The 24,071-nt window shown below is 30.5% G+C and overlaps 2 protein-coding genes and 1 pseudogene across 2 annotated transcripts; 2 read left to right on the top strand and 1 right to left on the bottom strand.

Annotated features, from left to right (window-relative positions):
* Positions 1-262: 262 nt before the first annotated feature.
* LOC100808223 (3,9-dihydroxypterocarpan 6A-monooxygenase) lies at positions 263-2,735 on the top strand. Its single transcript, XM_006604321.4, has 3 exons — positions 263-1,130; positions 1,261-1,435; positions 1,808-2,735. The coding sequence occupies exons 1-3, from the start codon at positions 403-405 to the stop codon at positions 2,432-2,434; spliced, it is 1,530 nt and encodes a 509-aa protein (XP_006604384.1). The 5' UTR covers positions 263-402; the 3' UTR covers positions 2,435-2,735.
* A 3,736-nt stretch (positions 2,736-6,471) lies between these two features.
* On the bottom strand, positions 6,472-15,198 carry LOC113000433 (protein INVOLVED IN DE NOVO 2-like; annotated as a pseudogene).
* PHR31 (MYB-CC domain-containing transcription factor PHR31) lies at positions 15,149-18,285 on the top strand. The gene is made up of 6 exons (NM_001250145.2): positions 15,149-15,924; positions 16,051-16,264; positions 16,354-16,470; positions 16,992-17,046; positions 17,190-17,259; positions 17,849-18,285. The coding sequence occupies exons 1-6, from the start codon at positions 15,313-15,315 to the stop codon at positions 17,984-17,986; spliced, it is 1,206 nt and encodes a 401-aa protein (NP_001237074.2). The 5' UTR covers positions 15,149-15,312; the 3' UTR covers positions 17,987-18,285.
* Positions 18,286-24,071: the final 5,786 nt, after the last annotated feature.

Raw genomic sequence — 24,071 nt, 5'->3', positions numbered from 1 at the left:
TGATCATGAATGATACATATTTTTAATAATGATACATAGATATTCTTTTAATTTTTTTTAAACATTTTATCAATATTTTTTTATGTTATATCATAAATTCTATTATATATATATATATATATATATATATATATATATATTATTTTTTGTTATTTATATTTCTTTTTCTAAATATTAGGTAGGTTAATGGATCGATGTCCATCGATCGATGAAACATTTTTCATATAATTATATTTTCCACTCTTAGTTTCAAAGCTACTCAACTGGTCAAAAAAATCAACTAGCATAGATGAATGGCAGACTAGGATTTCTATTTAGTGTCACTCTTTCCTTAGTAATTTCTTTCTATGCTATCACATCATCAACAAAAAAAGCACCTGATAATTGATAGTATTATATATTATGGCTTATCAAGTGTTGGTGATTTGTGTGGTCTCCAGCATAGTGTTTGCATACATAGTATGGAGAAAAGAAAGGAAGAAAAAGCTTCCACCGAGTCCAAAGGGCCTTCCCATCATTGGGCACCTCCACCTTGTGTCCCCAATACCCCACCAAGATTTTTACAAGCTCTCACTCCGCCATGGACCCATCATGCAACTTTTCCTCGGCTCAGTCCCTTGTGTGGTGGCTTCCACCGCGGAAGCCGCCAAAGAGTTCCTCAAAACCCACGAAATCAACTTCTCCAACCGCCCCGGCCAAAACGTCGCCGTTAAAGGCCTTGCCTACGATTCCCAGGACTTCCTTTTCGCATTTGCACCCTTCGGACCCTACTGGAAGTTCATGAAGAAACTCTGCATGTCCGAGCTTCTCAGCGGCCGAATGATGGACCAGTTCCTTCCCGTGAGGCAGCAAGAGACCAAGAGATTCATCAGCCGCGTGTTCCGAAAAGGCGTTGCCGGCGAGCCCGTGGATTTCGGAGACGAGCTAATGACACTCTCCAACAACGTTGTGTCTAGAATGACGCTGAGTCAGAAAACTTCTGACAACGACAACCAGGCTGAAGAGATGAAGAAGCTGGTGTCGGATATCGCGGAGCTCATGGGGAAGTTCAACGTTTCGGACTTCATTTGGTACTTGAAGCCTTTTGATTTGCAGGGGTTCAACAAGAAAATCAAGGAGACTCGAGACAGGTTCGAGTCATTTTTTTTTTATCATCAACAAATGTTAATTATTAGAATGTTAAAGGAAAATATTGAACCTTTATTATCTTTTTTCTGTTTTATTCTCCCCTAACTATCTAATCTACTTTATATATATCAGGTTCGACGTTGTGGTGGACGGAATCATAAAGCAGCGTGAAGAAGAAAGAATGAAAAACAAAGAAACGGGCACAGCACGTCAGTTTAAGGACATGCTTGATGTTTTATTGGACATGCACGAAGATAAGAATGCTGAAATCAAATTAGACAAAAAAAACATTAAGGCCTTCATCATGGTAAGTCAACATATGCAGTTTTTTTTTCCCTAATAACTTCAGACTAATTATCTGTCTTGTTGTTGTTCCTCTGTTTTTATCGCTCAAGGTATCTATTTATTACAAGAAATTTTTACGTGCTCCCATGCAAATCATTATGCAGCCGTAATTTTGATTAATCTTCACGTAATATACAAGCTTTTTAATTAAGGAAAAAATAATTCATAAGATAAAGAGTTAATAAAACTTGGTTGTGTGTTACATAAAAATTGTCTGAGTCAAGTATCATATAATAATTTCTAGTCTACTAGAGTATAGATGTCTATCCTTCATTTTCCTTTCATGCAAACAAATCTAATATGTACATGTGCTGTTTCTAATGATAATATACAGGACATATTTGTTGCTGGGACTGACACGTCAGCTGTAAGCATAGAATGGGCTATGGCAGAGTTAATCAACAATCCACACGTGTTGGAGAAGGCAAGACAAGAGATAGATGCAGTAGTTGGAAAAAGTAGAATGGTAGAGGAATCAGATATTGCCAACCTTCCTTACCTTCAAGCCATTGTTAGAGAAACACTTAGGCTTCACCCTGGTGGTCCATTGATTGTTAGAGAGTCATCAAAAAGTGCTGTGGTTTGTGGGTATGATATTCCAGCAAAGACACGATTATTTGTCAATGTTTGGGCTATTGGTAGGGATCCCAATCACTGGGAGAACCCTTTTGAGTTTAGGCCAGAGAGGTTTATCAGAGATGGGCAGAATCAATTGGATGTTAGGGGACAACATTATCATTTTATTCCATTTGGGAGTGGAAGAAGAACGTGTCCTGGTGCTTCTCTAGCTTGGCAGGTTGTTCCTGTGAATCTGGCTATAATTATTCAATGTTTCCAATGGAAGCTTGTTGGTGGCAATGGCAAGGTGGACATGGAAGAAAAGTCTGGCATCACTCTTCCGAGGGCTAACCCCATAATTTGTGTCCCTGTTCCAAGAATTAACCCATTCCTTACTATGTGATTAAATGCTATTCATCAATACCCAGTGAAAGAGAGAAAAGTAAGAAGAATAAATTAATGATAAGTAATATGACGTGATAAGAAGAAAAATAATTAGTGTTAATAAAGAGTTTTTTTTTTCTAAAAAAAACCTTTGCTTTTGAAACTCTTGTCCTTCCACTATTAGTTCCATCTATTTAAGCAATCCTATGGGCATCATAGAGTTTAGTAGATACTTGTGCTTGCTTTTTGTTGCTCTCTCCATGTATGATATCATGTCAAAGTTTTGTGCACTTTTTAAATAAAAGTCTAGAATTGAGATTGTTGAGATTTTTAAAGGTATAATAATAAAATTTACATTAATACAATATATTAAAATTCTAAGTATTTTAACAAATATCTTTAAGGACAAACTTTGGATGCTCATAGTTAAAATAGAATAAACACATGTACATGATAAAGAGTTTTTATATTGTTATTAATTATAAATACATGATAAATTTATTTACTTTTATTTAGATATACTGCATGCAGATCATATGTAACAGAAACACCAATTCATTGTGAAAAATACAAGCACTTGATGCTATGTACATTCAGGCACAAAGTATGAGATAATATTGTCAAAATGGTCAAAATGTAATTAACACCACAAAACCTGTAACAGAATTAGTAAACTATAGGGAATAAACAACTGAAGCAAGCATACAACCAAGTAAGTAGGCTGAAGAAAGTTAATAACAACTCCTCACCACACTCTGTTTTCCAAGAAAGAACCTACCCTCCTTGCAAACCTAACCTGGAAATGGAAAGGTGTGTGTTACAATATAGTTAAGCCAGGCATACCAATTAAACTGTTGATCTTAACTAAACAATAAAAAAAAAAATTTCCCAAAATTAAATAAGCATTTGGAAGAATTTATAACCACTTAAAGTGTTAGGAAGGTGACTGATAGCTTTTTATGTTTTTTTTTATTATCATGAACAAGGAAGCTTTCCCAAAAACACCTTCGAGCTTCCTGCAAGCATCAATTGAAGCATTAAAAGTGAAAAAGAAAGTACAGGTCATCAAAAGGCAATAATTATTTTGTTGAATATAAGAAAATCAACTCTCTGGTGCAAACAAACTTGCCTCTTTTGGTGCACAAAATTTTGGATTTACTTAATGGGACTCCCCACCCTCCTTTATATCATAGGAGCTTCTTAGGTACAGAATGGGGTTCCCTTCTTACAGGTTTCCTTAATTGTTTGCCTTGAGTTTGGTGTTGTTCCCCAAGTGTTTTGTACTCTTTCTTTTGGAATATTGATGGTGGTAAACCTCTGATTTCGAGGACAGAGGACCTTCTAATAAAGAACAATAGAGAGAGGAAAATAGACTTAATTCTCATTGATACACCCTTCAACATGAATACACCAGAATATAAAGACAAACATCCAAAATATCTTTATTACTTAATAACAATCTCTTAATACTTCTTTTGGGCCTAACATTATAACTGGACCATATCAAATATATGATCGGTTGTGTTACTTTCAGCTTCATTATTGGAGGTTAGATCATCTCTAGTGTTGATCTGGAGTAATTCAATGTTTTTTGCTTTAAAAAAATAATAAATGTTGTTGGAACAAAAAGTTGTCAAAAACTGAATTCCATCAATCGTAGTTTTCAATTTATTGTCCACAGTTTTATCTGATGCTGATAGTCTTATAGTGAAGTTATTTCATCACAGTCATGATTTTATTACATCAAAATAGACTTATCCGCACTATTAATTCTATTTAAAACATTCAAGAAAACTCTGCTACTCACGGTGTACCTTGACATGAAGGATATTGACGTTTAGCTTGCATGTTTAGTAACCAGCCATTCAGCATGTGCACTGCCTAAGTCAGCTTAGCAATATCTGTTATAACAACATGAATCGCAGGATGAAATTTTCGCACAAGCCTCGAGAGAACGTCCAAACTACATCAATTGCAAGATGAAATTCAATTCTGCTATCAAGAACTTAAATTGGGAAATCACTAAAAATCAGATCAATTTGTTGCGCATTATTAATATATAAAATATGTACCTTTTTAGATTGAGTTATATCTACTTCTGCAAGGCATTTTTTTCCAATGACATGAGGTAAATAAAAATTGATAAATCCAGTCTCAGTTCTTATTTTAGAGGAAGCCAATTTAACTCAATGCGGTTGAAATGTCTATATAGGTAACCCAATTTATAATTTATGAAATGTGTTTTAATTGTGATTGTGGTATGGGGGTGGAACTTGCCTGATTTGTTAATCCACCACAGCATTTGAAACCTGAGCACTTTGCTTGTGCTCCAGGTGCCTTCCTTGACTTCAGAGCTTAATTGCCTTAAGATTATCCAAACAAGGTATAAAATCATTTTAATATGACTTTTAATATATTATGATTAGTTTATTTAAAAAAAAATCCATTATTCATAAATAAATTATGTTTTAAAGAATGTTGACATTTAGATACTGAACTAATATAAAGAAGACATTAAGAAATATGGTTCAAAGGATAACTTATTAGTATTTCTGAAGGAGATGAAAAACAAATTTAAATTAAAAGATAGAAATCAAAAATGAAAATTTGGAATTGTTTTCCTTTTTATAATCAAAGACTTTGCGTGCATGCAAGACTGCTTAAATTATCAAAGTATTCATTTTGTTGTTGACTAAAATGCAGGACTTTCAACACAAGATATCATTGAAAGACACAAGCTAAGAACCATTGGCTTACCTTAAAAGATTGACTCTTTCGAATCTTCCTAGTGGGAGTCCTCATGGTAACAAATTCCTTAGCCACAGTTGGGTGAATGCCTATACAGTGGCATCACAATCAATCTTGGTCAAGTCAACTTTAATAGCAATTGCAGACACCTGGGCATCAAGCAAATGTATATAAAGTGAATTGAAAACTCATGTATCATTATCAAAGCAATACAGCAACAGCCACTACTACAGAAAAAGACTGTTAAAAGTGACTTTTAACAACGGTTATAAGGACGTTGTAAAAAAAATCACGTAATAAAAAGTTATGACCTTTTAGAATGATTATTGTTATAAAATGTTGTCATTTTAGATTTTTTATTTAGATAATTATTCTAAAAAATAACTTTTTAAAACGACTCTTTGTCATAACTGTTCTAAAAAGTATAATTTTTTCTTTCCAATGAACCTGCTAATCTTGAATGGCATCAATTATATACAAATACCATATCCAAAACAAATTATACCATTAATTGCAGTAATATGATTGATTACATAAGACGAGTAACCAAACCAAATAGGGAATCCTCTTTAGTTATAAAAAAGAGTTAGTAACACACTTCTTTTATCACACTATTTATCATGGAATAAAATTTATTAAAAATTACAAAAATCATAAGAGAAAGTCATTAAGTAACATGAAACCTACAAACTTTTGTTATTTTTTAAAAAAATAACCAATAAGAGAGAATGTCTTAAAAATGTGTTAAAATAGTATGTTATTGACATTTTTCTTTGCAAAATTTGTGAATTAGGTTTTCTATCTTTTAATCTAGTGTTGTTAATCATGGTTCTTGTCCTTATTTTGGGGTTGGAGATTAATTTTATTGTGATTAATAAATAGCTAAGAAGCACGGTCCCAATCGCACATAGGTGTATCCTGCGTCAGAATTGCACCAGATACGGATTCAAACACTACTCATGTGCGACGGGGTGTCGAGTGTTTGAATCAACGATACGGATTCAAACATCACCTATTATTTATTTTTTATTTTTTATAAATAGAAAAACGTTTACGAAATGCGAACTGCCTTAGTTATAATTCTCATGCACTTTCTCCTTTGTAACACCCTTTTTTTCATAAAGTAGATAAAAAGAGTTTTATATAAAAATTAATAGTAGCACAAGGTCAATTTGAAGTCTTGAAACAAATTAATATATATCTCTGATGTTTTCTGTTTTTCTCCAGAACAGCCATTTCAAAAGAGCTATTTTTCAATGCATCCTAAAAAGAAATTAAATAGACATCAGCATTGCTAAACGCCGAAACATAACATTCTATAAAAAATTTCTTGGACATATAGTCATTTTAAAGTGATTTCAGAGACAAAAAAATAAAACATAATGCCCAAATTTTTTGTTTTAGATTCCACATACATCCATATCGGGAGGGGAAAAAATTGTGTAAAAATAGAAAGGAAAAAAATCCCAGTGAAATTATTGGAAATACAATTATAAACTGGTGGTGCCTTTTTTTTGCCCTCCTTTTGCTAAATTTAATCTCATAAACTCCATACCATATGAAAACTAAATGGAGTTTATATTATTATTATTATTGATATCCATTATGGAATACACTACATTCAGCATCCTAAGACGAGTAAATCTCAACCCGCCCCCCAACAAAAAAAAAAAACACCAGGGACACTCTTCAAGAAATTTACAAAATTCATTGACAGAAACCATCTCATGCAGTAGTCCATTTATTATGACTGGCAATAAAATAAAAACGGATTTTTCAAAGAACAAAGAAAATGTGTAGTCTTCAATTGGTTACTACTATAATAGAAATCAATTGGATTATATTCCTAATATTCATGGACTTGGTTCTCCACAAAGTCAACTGATCATTTTCCAATCATTATGTGATCATCAAACTTGATAAGTAAAAATGGAAAATTTATTAACTTTGGCAACCAAATCCTCCATTAAAATCAGTAAAATATAATATTATCATCTAAATTAATCATCCTTAAACAATATTTTGTCCTTCAACTTCCCTTTCACAGGAATTTCAATCACGGCATGATATAACTAGAAGAGATGCAACAATTAATAAGAAAAACACTACACCTCCATAATCTCTTCAACTTTTTTTCTTTCACTTTCGTTACGTGCCTCACGTTTTTCCAATTCAATTCTCCGCAACTCAAGCTCTCTTTTCTAAGATTCTAGTTGCAACTTAAGCCTTTCATGACCATAAAAAATATTCTGAAAAGTGTTCCGTTGCACTTGATTGTATTTTCTTCATCTCTGAATACAAGCAAATGAGCAATCATGGCATAATACAATATCATTAAAATAGTTTAGCATCGTTTATAAACAAGGAAATGTGTTGTACAAGATCTAGCAGAACAGTTTCAAAGCATAGATAAATCTACAGTGTACGTAACCACTATGATGATGTAACCAATAGTTGCAGTTTCTGGACTTTGATTCTATCAATATATAATGTTAAAATCATATTTGATCCAGTGAAATATAAACTAGCTAGCACACCAATGTAAACAAATCAGTAATTTCAACATAGACTTGGGCCTTTTACTACTGAAAAATAAATCAGAAACAATATCCAAATTAGAGAAGAAAGCAACTTAGATTCAACAATAAAAGATATATACCTTGATTGTGAGCTTATCTAATTCCCCCATTACAAAGTCCATGTGACATGAAGTCTCAAGTATTTTCATCGCTTCTTCTTGACCTGAAGAGTATTATTCTGCATTCGAGCTTCTTCTTCCATAAGTTGAGATATTGATTTGATATCCCCCATTTTTTGCAGTTGTTCCCGAATGATATTGTTCATCTTGTAGTCATAGCTTGAGCAACCCATGCATAAATACCAAACTGCTCAGTATTAGCAAACCAGTCTTTTTTCCCATGATGATCTAATTCATATGCTAGAGCATTATTTAAGCCTGTCCAATGTTTCTTTATTGAATTCCACAACTACAGTTCCAGACATGGAAGAATCATTAAAAAGAGTGCTTTTGGTGTGGGCATGAGGCCCAAGTATAATTACCGGAAAGGAAAAGGTAAAATACGCAAGAGGTGCAAAACTCTATGAAAGGGAGATTGAGTTATTTAACTTGGGAAATAACTGTGCAAGACAGGTTATTGAAGCTGCTTTTGAAGCTAACGTAGTGGGGATTTCCAACATGGAGAAAGATGTAGATATGCAAGGCAATCAAACTTGACTGCTTGGGAGATAGCAGGAAGAAAGAAGCAAAAGTCAGGATGCAAAATCCACAAGGATTGCCACGGGTTAGAATAGTGTTGTGCATGTATGATGGTTGATTTTTCCTCAATATTGGGTGAGAGTGCAAGGGCAGGGTGTTTTATTTTCATAATTATTGGGTGGGATATGATTCATGGGCTGTTTTTGTTGAGAATAGAATGCTCTTATACCATTGTTGGGTAATCAACGCTCTCACAAATAAAATTATCCATGTTTATAAAGGATCGTGAGAATACAACAAAGATTATACAGTAGGAAAAATAATAACAAACACAAGAATTTAACGTGGTTCGACACCTCTTGCCTACGTCTACAGAACAGTCTCAAAACGTATTTCACTGTCAAAAAAATGATTATAAGATTGTAACCCACCCCAAATAGTGTATCACTCTACAAATCCGAGTATCTCACTTAATGATTACAAGAAATGATAACACTTCCACACAAAGACATATTTATCTCAATAAAGTGACTTTGATTCACAATTTCTCTTCTCACACACTTTCTCTTCATGTGTTGTTTCTCCACTAATTCTCTTCTCTATTTATAATAAAAATTATCACCAACTATAATAAATAAGTTCTTTTGAAAATTAAAACAAAAATAACTTCTGATGCATCCATTCAATTAAGGTTTATATAGTAAAATGTAATATTTCACTTTGCATTTAAACTATATAAACCTTAATGATAAAAAAAATTTAATTTCCAATGTGCATACACCTTCTCTTTTGTCTTGAAACTCTACAGTTTTTGCTTTATATGCAGTTATGCTAGTGCTGATTTTGATTTTGCTGGTTGGAATTTTAACGTGAAGGGTGTGGAAATTTTCCTTTTTTTAGGAAGCTTTGCAGCAGCCACATGCATTTTTGTACATGGACCTAATGGTCCTGCTTGTACCTTTTTAATGATTATTAATTTAATTTGCTGATCCAGAAAAAGAAAACTATAGTTTTAGAGGGGCAAATTTGACAAAATATGAACTCCACGTGAATTGCTAACTAGATTATTCTTGGTTCATAAGATTCACGTGACAAGTTATCAGATACTTTGAGATATACATTAGTCCTTTAGGTCAGTTTTGATACATGATCACAAAACGTCATGTTCTTAGTAGTTGGACTCTTAAATCCATGTGTTATCTCTAACATCTTATTATTTGAATATATTGTAACAATCTCCTTGTCATATGATCGGTATATAATTATATTTAAGCTACACATTATCTAATATTATCTATAAACTATTATTATCTATAAGCTACCATTATCTATTGGTTATTATCTACAAGCTCAGTAATTATCTGCAGGGGCTATTACATCCTTATAACACTCCTACAAACAAAGATTCGCAGTTTCCTCTCCACTCTACAAGGTTTCGTCTCACTCTTTTCATACTCACTAATACTCTACTTACTTAAGTGTCGAAATCCTTTGTTTTATAAGTTTCTTCTATTGTTCTCTTAACAAAAGAAACTCTACCCAATCCGACATGCGAGATCTAGGAATTTATCTTGTCCACGTCCAACCTGTAATGGAACAACTTCAAATTTTGATAAGTATACTAACCATGATCCCAATCCATGACCACACAAACAGCTTCTCAGAATTGAAAGGAGGCCTGCCTTCATCTTTGGTAATAAGATCTTTTTCCAAATATTTCATTATAGCCAAATGATTAGCCCTTTCAATGGCAATTCTCTTGTGTGAGCTACTTTGACCCACCCCAGAAGCATGCTCAATGAGATTTTCACATTGTGCCTTCCCTTTTTTAGTTCTTCAATTCATAAAAAATTTCTACATATTGCCCAATTTGAGATGAACTTATATCACATATAATAAAAGAAACCAATTAAATTTAGTTTTGATCTATCTTATGTAAAAATAAAGAAAAAAATGTTCCAATTTCATCAACTTATACAAAGTCCTAGAAATATCATATGATCATGTAAAACTGTTTTACTTTATTAATATATAAGTATTAAATTCTTTTTTCATGAGAAGAAAATTAAAAAAATTTGGATAGTTATCCAATCCCATTTTTTTATATATGAAAAATTATTTTAATGACAGATATTAAACATTTTCTTTATTACTATCTATCACTTTTTAATTAGTTCTAGCTGGCTTTGAATGTTATGATCTATCTTCCTTCCTCATGCGCCCCTTTGCTGGATCTGAATAAAAAGCAAAGACAATGGGGAAGTGGGAACTCTAAAAGCGACTCTTGGAGGTTGTAGGGGCCAATGTGCATGTGTTGCGCGGATCACAAGTCACAACTATATGTAATTGATTAGATGCACCTACCTATCCAGAAGTAATATAATTTTATTAATTTATGAATTCAAGTTTATCTTTATCGTGTCAATCACCATTTCTTATCTTCTCCGGTCTTCATTCTCTGTCCTTAACTTTTGTTTACTTGTGTTTTTGGCCGTTCATGTCAATGCTTTGGCACCGGATTCAAATAAAAAATAATTGGCATTAGATCAACGTGTATAGTAATACAATAATATATACTAATTAAAGTAATTTCATAGTTAGCCAGCTATTTTTAGTATATTGCTGTATCATTGCTTACCATATTTAATTTGGAAAATGAGAACTGTTTCTCCTAATATTCCTTTGATTAGAATTAGAATAAAGTAAAGATTTGATAGAACTCTATCGAACCTCCACATCTCAAATCATTCTTATTGTTTCCTTTTAATTGAAAAATAAAATAAAATATTATTAAATAAAAAAGAAATATAATTAATCATGATCATCGCACCTTTAATTATTTTTGCTCTCTCTCTTCTGTGGTTTCCGGGGGCTTTGATTAGAAATATAATTTCAAATGAAGACATTCATTAGAAATATAATAAATCGAAAAGAAAACGATATATATATATATATATATATATATATATATATATATATATATATATATATTGAATTAATCAAAGTTTCTTTTCTATTAAGGGTTTAGATCAAATATGTATGTAATTATCACTGTGCATTAATTATATATATAATATATACCCAGATTCGGTAAACACACTGCGTAGTTTTAAAACTTGGTATCCAAACCAAGGTGTTATTTTATGTTCTTATTAAAAAAAAAAAAAGTTATGTTGGATTTTCTTTAAAAAAAATGAGTAAAGCTAAAAATGGAGCACGGAAAAGTATCATGTATATGTATTAGAACATTTTCTTTTTAGCATTTCACATTTCACAATTTTCATGCTAGCTCTCTCATTTATACACGTATTGTTATGTTTAAAACTTTAAATGGACCCGCTATACATTGATTTGGAGGTTAGAACTTTGCGGAAGTAATTAAAGAGAAATGAATTATTGATAAAAAAAATTGAAAATACTAAAAAAATTATTTACATAATAAATTATGAATTTTAATAAATATTTTTATTTTTAAATTAATACATGGTTGGGATTAATTATTTTTTTTTCTATAATGAATGTATCATTGTAAAATACGTGAATCTATCAATAAGGTTGACATATAATTATGTTCTTTAAGCATGTAGTTAAGAGTTAGATCTCTAAATATATGTATATGAAAAAACATATATAAACATATATTAAGAGATAGTTTAGTTTTTAAAATGAATTTCCGTGTTTTAAAAAAATAATCTCTCACTCTCGATCAAAAGTTGTCCTGAAAAAAAAAAAGACAAACCTGTAGCCATCACTGTATATATTATAAAATAGTTTAATAGAATTGTTTCAAATCAACAGAATGATTGTTAGTAAAAAAAAAAACAAAATTAATTAGCATGATATTTCTCTTCTTAAATAAATTTAGTCAACTGGGTTCAGCTAGTTTGATGCTGCAATATTTGCAGCATATACTTCTTTATGGTAAAGTATTTTCACTTTCCTATGTTTTATATATCATTGGATTATAACATGGAACAAGGTTCTCTTTACATCCAGAGTAAATCAAGCTAGTTTTTTTTTATTCCTAATGAAGTCAAGGATATATACTCTAATCCATTTACAAATGTTTGTCAATCTACAACGTTAGCAAAATTGAGAAATACAAAGCACCAGGTAGGAAGAGTAACATGCAAACCTCAACAAATTTATAACTAAAAATTAAATTTAAAGTAAAATCATTTATGTTAAAAAAATCTCATCTCAAAATTTTATAACGAAAACTGTGTGTGTGTGTGTGTGTGTTATAATCAATTCAAACGTTCTATAGAAACAAATTGATTGCAAACCAAAACAATATTGATTATTCAAAGATATTGCCAATCATAATTTTTTTATTATAAGTAAAAATCATTGAGAAAAAAAAATCATACAAAAAATCACTAAAAAAAATATAAGCAATATCCCAACCCGCTTATGTTAAAAAAATAATTATATTAAGACTTAAAGCATTGTCTCAAGCATTCTATAGGAAATTATATACCAATCAGAAATAAGCAACCGTAAACTAAGTTTAGAAGCAAATATTTTAATCAATTCCCTTATAATAATAAAATCTAGATAAAATATATTTTTATCCTTCTAAAGCATTTGAAAGTCAGTTTCAGTCCTTTTTTAGTCTATTTAATCTTTTAATAATTCACTTTTAGTTCTCTAATTAAGCGTTAATCAAATCACTTTTTCCCCTTTATAAAGTCGTATCTAAATCATTTTATGAGTTAAAGGTGACATATTTCAAAATTAAAGGAACCAAAAATAAATAAAAATATTTAAAAAGACTAAAATTAAACTTTAAAAATTTTAAAAAAATAAAAATATATTCTATCTTAAAATTAAATTAAGCATGCATAAACAGAATGCTGTTACCATGCATCTATGAATGCCAAATCACGTACAGAATCTTAGAGCAGTAATTTAATTATGAAGCAACCATAAACACTACTCCCCCAACATGTTATGAGATTGTCCTCATGAACATGTAAGCCAAAGGTTAATTTCAAGGAAGAAGACAGAGTTCGTGCACTTTAGTGAATCAATTTAGGGTTCTAAATCCACGTAGATTATTCCTTTCTCGGGCTTAAAAGGCTGAACTTTAACTAAGGAATTTTTCTGTCCACCCTTTAACTTCAACTCTAAGCCCATTAATTTGATTCCCACCACTTCTGATAATGACATTTGGGTTGCTGCTAGAAAATAAATCATTAATAATATCTTGGTATGATGACAGATAATACAATAGTTTATATACATCAAATGAATTTCATTATCCACATCCACTACGGCCGCGGGAATCCTCCATTCCAGATTTTTCGAAGTAAAACCAATTACTAGATATTGGGGGTTTGTAATGTTTTGTGTTATTTTATTTGACCCAGGAATCGAATGCAGATAATATCAAAGATTTACAGTACCTGTATAATTAACTGAGTTATATTTCTTGTATGCTTTTGTGTTATTGAACATTACACAAAATATTATATCGTGGTTATATATGTTTGGATAAAAATTTCTATATATATTTGTAGAAAAACAAATTCACAAGAAACAACAAGAAAATAGTTACCTACTATTTACCTCAAAAGGCAAGAAACAAGGATAAAAGCAAGCAAATGTTTCGGTAAAGCAACATACGTACTCTTGTCAAAAAAATAAGAAAAACTCTACCTATTGCACATCGCGAATAGTCGAGTACTGTGAAGAAACAGAATGCTTTCTAATTCTACTTTAAATGTGTTCATTCTTTTATTTTCTTTATTGCTCATTATTTCTAGCATGCTCCTTTTCTCTTTTTGTCTGTAACCAATCTGAGAGTGAGAAAGAAAGTGAAGCCTGCCTCGTTCACCAAGAAAATCTAGGAAATGATAAGAAAATAATTGTTAATGTTGTGATTCAATATTTTGATGAAGAACTTAAAAACAATGTTGTCTTTTAGGCTATAAAATTGAAAAAAATTAAAAAAGGAGGTAAGAAACAGGTCTAAGTAAAAATCAACGGCAATACGGAAGTGAGACTGCATATGAATGCATTGAATTTATGTGTCCGATATTGTCCATCTTTTTTTACCTTTATGTAATGGAGAGCCCATTAGGTTACTGAATTCTACTGGGATTCTTGTAGTTAAAGTTCCATTGTGCTTTTATGATGAATATAAAAAATAGATGCACTTTTCTGGTAATTTCTGATACCCACTTCGCAATATATATATCATCCCGCGTGTGGTTAAAGTTATTTCATCCGAATCCATGCATGATAAGAATAATAGCAGATGTATTATATGTGAATTTATGCCAGTATCTTTATCTAACATTTAATTATTACACTACAGATGCCCATAAGGCCATCTCAATATTCTCCAATTTTAAGATAATCAATTAGTATTTAATAGTAGTCTGGGACCGTTTTTTATAACCTCTTATGTGTGACACATCTAGCTTTGTTGTTGAAGTTGTCCTCAAGCTAGGGGACTTCTTTTAACCTCTTATTCGCGACCCATCTAAGTTTGGTTGCTTAGTTTTCCTTTTCCTATTGATTCTTTTTGCATTTGGTTTAAATTCACGTGAAGACAACATTTAAACAAAACTTTTTGTTTGTTTCCATGTACTCTACTTCGTTAATGTCAATTCTTTATTGTTCATTCTTATCCTTTTTTTTCTTCAAGAATAATTAATAGCTAATGACCTTGCACGGTAGCATTTAGACAATTAGATTCAAATCTTATACCTCAAGACTTTTGGGAATATAAAAGAGAATTTTATGCCATAGACTCGAATTGGCATTAGTATTGTTACTTTTCCAATCTTCTTCTCCCTTCCCCCTTCCATTTGGTTGAGCTTTCAAAGAGTTATTATTATGTATGATGCTACCTCACAATTTGTAACGCATATCTATTAGTCTACTTACCATCTAACTTCAAATTTTGTGTCAATATTGTGTCAATGAACGAGAACAAAATTGATTGGGGAGGATTGATTCAACAAAGTCATGGACTAAGTGGGGATTTTAATTCTGAGTTTGGCAATCGTTACTGTCAATATTTTGATATCAGACAAGCTTGGAATATGGGACCACTTTCAATGTTTGGAGGAGAAGCCACAGATCATGAGTTACCAAACATTGGCCATGTCAAATCATCTGGCACCATTATGAGCCGTTTTGAGTCACCAGCTTCTGCCTTTTATGCTACAGAAAACTGCATGGGATTTGCAGAATATGATTGCCAAGTTGGTGTTCACTCTTTGAGCTCTCAGTTATGTAAGATTAATGATTTGGAATTCCCTTTGTATCAATCTTTTTCCAGGGAAAATCTTTTCTTGGATTCAGCAAACCAATCTGAAACCAACTTTGATTTATCAAACACTTTGCAATCCATAGTTAAATCTCAACTGAATAGTGGCAATCAATGCCGTAGATCCCCTGAAAAGTCTAATCAAATTTCAAGTGGGAATTTTCCCAGTTCCAAGTTCCTTCCAATAGAACAACAGAAGTTGTTCGTTGATGGTCTTATCAGGGGCTCATCATTTCTGAAAAAAGGAAATCAAGACCATATGGTACGGTTTTTTTATTCATTTTATGTTTGTTTTTTTTTTCGCTAACCCCATATGTGATATGTAGATTTTGTCACTTGTTCGTTCTTTGGAGATTCAATTGGCTTATCATATTGCATTTGTATGCAGGTTGGTCATGGATCTTTCAATTTATCTGTTCCACAACTGAGATTCTCTTCTCAGATTGAGAAGTTGTATCCAACACTTTCAGCAGGAAGTGTGTCTACTATTGGAAACTCTGCTTCTAATGGGGCAATAGTGTCAAGTAAAACACGTATAAGATGGACTAAGGATCTTCATGAAAAGTTTGTCGAGTGTGTGAATCGCCTTGGAGGCGCTGAGCGTAAGTAACTTATACTAAATTCATCAATTGGCAATAATTTATACATCTATTTAACATCTGATAGTCCTATATTGGCTGCTTGACTATAGAGGCAACACCAAAAGCTATATTAAAGATGATGAACACAGATGGTTTGACTATCTTCCATGTCAAAAGTCATTTGCAGAAATATAGAATTGCGAAATTCATTCCAGAGCCCAGTCACGGTAATTTCTATTCATTTTTATTTTACCAAATTTGTAGTGTAGTTTTCTTTTCATGTCATGGACATTTCTTGGTGCTTGGATTTACTGGCATTCATGTCACAATGATGAGCAGATGTTTTTTTTATAGTGCTTGTCAAAAAGGCTCGGGATATAAGCTTCTTCTCTTTTTGCTTTGGTTTTGATTCATTAATTGTTGAGACTTAAATAAACTAATGCAGATTGTTCACAGGTTTAATGTCTTTTGTAGTTTATTGACTTCAAGTGTAGGATATTCCAATGAAGAATAAATGCATTTCCATCCATTAACATGGTAGAAGGATTGAGCTATTAAATGAGAAATATCTACTTTCTCTTCCTCCTGATGATAACAACCTTAGTCAAACTACCAATGCTTGTTATGGTGAAATTATGTTTTAGATTATGACTGACTGTTCTCTATTGTTTTATTCTTCTCTCCACTTATTCGTAATCTTCAATGCCTTCACGCTCCAAACTGAACCTAAAAATTTGTCCTGTTTCAGGGAAATCTGACAAAAGAACCCACACAAAGGATGTGCATCATCTTGATGTCAAAACGTAATGCTACTTCTTTTGCCAATATATACCAGTGTTATATTCCTATAATGCTAGTACTTCCATTAAGTTGCCTAGTTCATTTCATATTAACTTCGGATGTTATTTTATAAATATACTAAATTGACACTGCTCTTGATTTGCAGTGGCTTACAAATTAGAGAGGCGCTTAAGCTGCAATTAGATGCTCAAAGGCGTCTTCATGAACAATTAGAGGTATATCCTTGCTATCATTTTCTCTTACTACTTTTATTTATGCTATATTATATTTCCATGTTCTCCAAACTTTTAAGGTTTTTACATTGTACTTAATTTTGCGAAGCCTTCCCCTCCTCTTGTAAAAAGCTTCAGTATTGACCAAATCAGCTGAAAGGACCATGACCCTTGAACATTGAATTTGACTTTTTTTTTACCTATAACCAGTTTTGCATGGAAGAAATGATGCAGAGATTTTCATAAGAACAATGAAATCCAATAGTCTCACATGATCGAACTCTAAACCGCTACTTTTAAAATAATGCACCACTTTTACAAGCAAAATATGATGTATTTAAAGCCTTTAAGATATACTCAACATTTAGTTTGTAATCTTATTTAGTCTAGGTTTCTTTTGGAATAGGTGATGATGTGAAATTTCACTATCATGTGCTAAAATTTGAATAAGAGTTCGGCAGTTATTGGTTGAAAAAATATAGAGGAAATTGAATGCTAAAATTAATGAGTGAGTTGGGATAGTTGGATTCTTATAAGTTATAACACTCTTTCCTAACTTCAGGTTTTCATTTAACTTAATTTCTTGGTCCAGATTCAGAGAAAATTACAGTTGCGAATTGAGGAACAAGGAAGGGAACTAAAAAAAATGTTTGACCAGCAGCAAAAGACTAATAATAACCTCCCGAATACTCAGAATTCAGCCACTGATGAGACAACAATTAATCATTAAGATAGTGAGGTTTCTGTTTCTGAAGGGGCTAACAATTCCTTCTTCTCTTCCAAGACCTCTCCGAGCCAATAATTTGATAGTTATGTATAAAGTTACAGTTTTCCAAAATCTTACTCCTTGTAAGAAACAGATAGATCATGTGATTTTGTAATGGGAAGAATAAAATTGTTCTTTATCCTACAAACGCTAACTCTATGAATCAGTACATAATTTAGAGTGCTTACATTATATATCCTATAGAATCAGTACATAATTTATCCTACAAATGTTATGTTAATATGCTGTAAATGTTGGTGACAGATTTTTTGGGAATCACTTTTGTTCCTTTGTAAATGGTTCCGGGCACCCATAGTGCCCAATGCAATATAGTATTTTCCTTCTGCTGAGTAAAAAAAAAAACTAGGGACAAGACAACGGATAACCTATGACGTTGGAATGGTCCATTATCTTATACCAAGTAGGAGAAAAAAATGAGTAACTCAAAATTTCATGTTTTCATCCATTAATTTTTTTAATAAATGTTATTCTTATTAAAATATTTATATAATACAGTTCTCCAAAAAAAAATTGTATAATAACAATGAGAAAAATGAGAAGAAAAGATAACAAACACGGAATAAAGTGAGTAATGTGATAGAAAGAGATTAAAAATATTATGAACAGAGTCATGGAGATTCTATGTAAAAATAACATTATTGCATTGGTACTTTTTTTTTTTTTGCAGAACATTATTGGTACTTTTTATTCTATAACTCCTTAACCGGACCAATTGTTTGGTTCATTATACAAAAAGATATTTGTTTTGTAAAATGATTCACACCTTGGTATATTAAATCAGCTTCTATTGTTGTTTTGATTAGTATTGTTAATATGATTTGGTTTGATTGGTTCTATGTTTGGCTATTAAATTTAAGAAGCAGAAAAGGACTATTGTTTTAAGCATGAGATCTCCAACAAAGACTCTAATGAAATGTATTATGCAACTTTTGTTTATGTTTTTTTTTTTTTTGGTGGCAAACAAGGCACAGTATGAATATAGTACTATCAAATTATTTGCAATTACTTATGCTAAAAAATTATTGTTAATTAGACATTGACGGTAATTATATTTAGCCTAGAAAACATAAAAAGGTAAGTATTGTTAATTGATTGGGCGAGGCTTAAAAACTGAACCTCCTTGAAAAGACCGGAATCTTTCAGCCTTGTTTTCATTCAATCGTGGCAATGACGGCCGTCCTTCCTTTGGCATTTCATTTTTGGAGCTACGTACGTCCACGTGTATCAGCCTCAAGGGATCTATATTCTATAATCTATACCTATCGGTAACCATTAAATTTGACATTAAAAATTTAAGGTTTAATTATCTATGAAGAATGTCGGCGAGATAAAATTCTATCAATAAATTTAAACTAATCATAAAAAAAACTCTTAAAAAGATGGTAGAGGGTTGTTAGCATTTCTCATTATTTATTTATTCTTTAGTTACAACAATTTTTTATTTTAGCCCATATAATTTTAAATATTCTACTTTTCTAGTCCTCACGATGTAAAATCATCATCTAGTATTTGCATCTTTAAATTCTTTAAAATCGTTACAAAACTGAATTAGCGGTAAAAAAAATTACCAAGAAAAAATTTGACACTTTAAATTTTATAATAATTTTAAAGGATTTGGATGCAATAGTTTTAGGCGATTTTACACCATGAAAAATGAGATGTTTTAAGCTATAAGGAGTTAAGTAGGACTACAATGGAAAGTGTCTCCCTGTTCTACTAGTTTTTATTGTTAAAAAAATTGTTAAGTTCTTAGATTATTGATGCTTAAATTATAGTTTGGAAACGGAGAACTAATTAATCTTAAATGATTGAAATTTGGAACGATAGAATCTCAGAAAGTTTGGCGGAATTTGGAGCTGATTCTATTGCTTAGAGGGAATTTAGTGTCTGCGTACGTTAACAAAGCCAGAGGATATAGGTTGTGAGATTCAATGATATGAGAATGACCTGCATGCCAAAGTCATAACCGTGACAGCTTAGCATATATATAATTGTAAAAAGTGGGAAATTGACCTTACTCCTGGTCTTCAAAAGAGAGAGCAATGTACTAATGCCCATATAGAATCAAGTTCTTTAAGAAATTCAAATAAAGTGATATAGTTTTGATCTTTTCATTTTTAATTGTATAATTTTGGTCTCAACATGTGTAGAAATTGACTTTCTAAATCAATTCTTTGCATAAAAGTTGAAAAAAAAAACACCAATATTATATGTTGATCGTGCATTGTGCGAAAAATCGATCTAGAAAATATTTTTTATATAATCAATCTAGAAGGTTTTTTTAATTTTTTTAATAATTATAAAGATATGCTCATTTTAGATCAGTATATCATTACTAAATCGTTCTAGAAACTATTTTTTAAAAAAAATTGACAAACTATTCTTTTAAATTTAAGACTATTGATGTACGTAAAATATCAATTTTAATATTAGAAAAATATTACCTTTCACATTGCTATATATATTTGTTGTAAAGTTTTTATGTTAATTTTATTTTTACTAGCCACCCTATAAATTATTTCATTGGAATTGACAATGAATGCCAGAGATTTTCAGCAGAATTATATATCCAGAGATGTTTCTGTTCAGCTTGCGTCATTTTTATGATAAAGTTTGGGTCATATATGTATATATGCACTTGGTTATGTTCGTTATCTTTCTTCACTGTTCTTTATCTTTTTTGTTTTCATGTCTTATGCGATTATGCAGTACATGATTGAGACCAAGAATCGTTGAAGTGCATGTCGACATATTTTTGTCATTGTCATGCTGCATACTTATACCCATTAATCATTCTTTTGCAATTATTTGAACATATGAATTTGTCCGTGTTCTCTAATAACATGCAAAGACGGATTTGGTATGGTGTCTATCGGGAATCATCTGAGTCAATTAATTTCAAACTACCAAGTGATCTGAATATTACTTTAGGGAAAGGATTCCCTATATGACATTACTAATTTTAAATAAACCTAGAAATTAAAATAGCATTATTGTATGAGGGAGTTAATTTAAGCTAATTTAGCGAGGTGGTTTGCAAGTTTTAATTATAATGAAAATTTAAGAAATTATGGAATTTTTGTTTGCTAGTCTATGTTACTAACTTATTAATGATTTGTGGTACAAAACGTTAATTATTTTTATTCTTATTTAATCTTTATATATAAATTTGACTCTTCTAGAGTGAGAGAGTATACTTCAGAGAGAAGAGTGCACTTATAATGGTTGATTAAAAAATCAATAGTTAAAAGTTGTTATAATATCAAATACATATTTCTCACACACATAATTAATATATATGTGTGTGTGAGAGACAAAATCAATCTAAATTTCTATTTTTTTTGTTACAAATTTTTAAATATTAATATAAGTAAATGGAAAGCAAAGAGGTGCATTTCAATAAGTGGTAAAGTGTACCTTAACTCTTGAAGAATTTTACTACCTACCATAATGAGGGACCAAGATTTCTTCAAGTTTAAAAACAACTTATTAGGGTCCTTCAGTCAACATCTAATGGCCCAAAACTTTGACTCATATTTTTTATTATTATTTGTTTTTTTAACGGTCAGAATTTCATGTAGTTACCAAAGTGACATCCATTTCCCATAATGAGAGAGGTAGGTGGAAAGATGAGACAATTGGCCTACCAAGTTTCATTCATCAATGGTGCCATAGACCTTTGCTACACAAAGGGGTCATGCGAAGAAGAAAAAAAATATCATCCTAATCAAGAGGGTCAGATCAACACCACAAGAGTAAAAGTGGTTGCAACTTAAGTAAGAGAAGGTTGTATAATGGAGAAGGTTTCTCAATTTTGTCCACAAAATTGTAATCTTATTTGATATGATAAATATTTTTTGAGATATTGATGAGGATGCAGGTAAAAGATATTTTCGAACATATATATATATTAATGTGTGTCTTTTGCTATTTTTATTATTTATGATGTTATTCATGTGTGTCTCATACTTTTGATCTATTGTGTATAAAGGAGATTCTTCCCCAGTAGATGAAACCAAAAAGAATTTGTTTGAGTAAAATAAATTAATGTTTCAAAGGATCGAGTCCCAACTAATGAATCCATTATAATTAAAATATCATATATTGATTTAGATATCCATTCTTATATTACCAATATGAATCTTTGTTTTGAATAATAATAATTTTAAGAGTTATTTTTAAATGATAATGTTTTTAGGAATTATTTTCACAGTCACATGACTTATCTTATCCAATGTATTTAATATTTTATTTTATTTTCCTTTTAAATATATTTATTAATTTTAAATTTAATTATAACTTAGAAATCTTAATATATTGACATCAAGAGCTTTTGATCCACTAACACAAGTTTGTTTCGGTTAGTTAATTAGTAATTTTGAGTTTAATCCTAAATATGTATGCAACAACATTAGATAGCTAGAGGGAAAACTTTATCATGCATATCCATTGATTCCACCCAACTCCCACCGGATTGTTGGAGGATACTTTTGAGCTTTTTGCCATGTCCCAAAAAAAAACTTTGTACATTGTAACAAATTGAAGATATTTTCTTGCAATAAAAAATACAATAACATGAAAATAATATTGAAAATATTATTCAAACAATATCATTAAAGTAAAAAAAAAAACTCATATTAATAAAATAATATAAGCGCATTGAAACGTGAAATTAAAGAAATCAAATCATGAATTGTGAAAATATTAAAAAAAAATATTGTTGATAAATATAATATTTACTCTTATTTTATAAATTAGAATACACATATTAGAAAGTGATACACTCTTCCCACTCTTTCAATTAAACATCCTCAATATTTCATTTAGATGCGTATTTCATATATTATTCTTGCAATTATTGAAAAAAAAATTGTCTCAATCTTCTCTTACTATTTTCTTGTATCTTTATTTATAGGGTTATTTATGTTTTTGATTTTTTTTTAAAAAAAAATACTTTTAATCTCTAAACAATTTTTTTAGTATCAAATGTTTATATTTTTTCTTTGTTAACAATTTTAGTTTTTATGGTTAAGTAATAACATTAATTGATTATGCAACAGACATCTTGAATTAATGATTTGTTATATATCATTATCAAATGATATAAATAAATGAGAGATTAAAAATATAATTTATAAAAAAGAATTACACGTGATTATTTCTGTTAGACTCTTTAGTTAAATTCCTTAGTGACAAGATAAGTCTGTTGATTATTAATGTAATTACTTAATAATAGAAACTAAAAGTGTTAATAATAAAAAATTTAAAAATGTACAAAAATACTAAAAGTTATCTTTAAAGACTAAAAGTCAAATTTACAAAATTCTAGGAAAAAAACATAATTAATCCTGATTTATATACTTGATCTTCTTACCTCATCTCTTTCAATCTACCCTCTTTTAAAATAAGTTTTTTAAATTTAATCTTGATAATTGTGTTTTTATTTTATAAGAATTTGATAATTATAATTTTAAGCGAAATAAATTACTTAAGCTAAATGGATCCCGCTGCTCATCTATCTCTACATATTCCTCTAAATAAAGAAATAATTTACATATTCATTAATCATTCCCCAATTTTAGTCTTCTACAATGAATGCATATTCGTTTATTATAAAAAAGAAATAGTACTGGTGTTTCTCTAATAACTAAATGACACTTTCCAGTCATCCAACTAAACAAACCAATGACTAGCTCGGATTCTTGTATCCTTATCGTCGCATTATATTCTCAGTTCTCTTTAACTAAAAGACATCTACCATATTAGCTATTTAGATCTTCAAACCTATTATGCTATGCCCAATAGTACTAAACTATCTCTTTACTAATATTCTTTTTTTTAAAAAATTTTAACTTTGGTCTTTTCAAATGATTGAAAGAAAGAAATTAATTACTAAGTAGTTATGAACCATATGGTATCTATTAATCTTTACATGATCATATGTAATAAAGTTTAATTATATTTTTCATAAAATATAAAAATTTAAATACATGTAATATAAAAATTGATTAAAATTATGAAAGATGAT

This window comes from Glycine max, chromosome 19 (genome assembly GCF_000004515.6).
Source record: "Glycine max cultivar Williams 82 chromosome 19, Glycine_max_v4.0, whole genome shotgun sequence".
NCBI classification, from domain to species: domain Eukaryota; kingdom Viridiplantae; phylum Streptophyta; class Magnoliopsida; order Fabales; family Fabaceae; genus Glycine; species Glycine max.
This window is presented reverse-complemented; position numbering and strand designations above follow the sequence as displayed.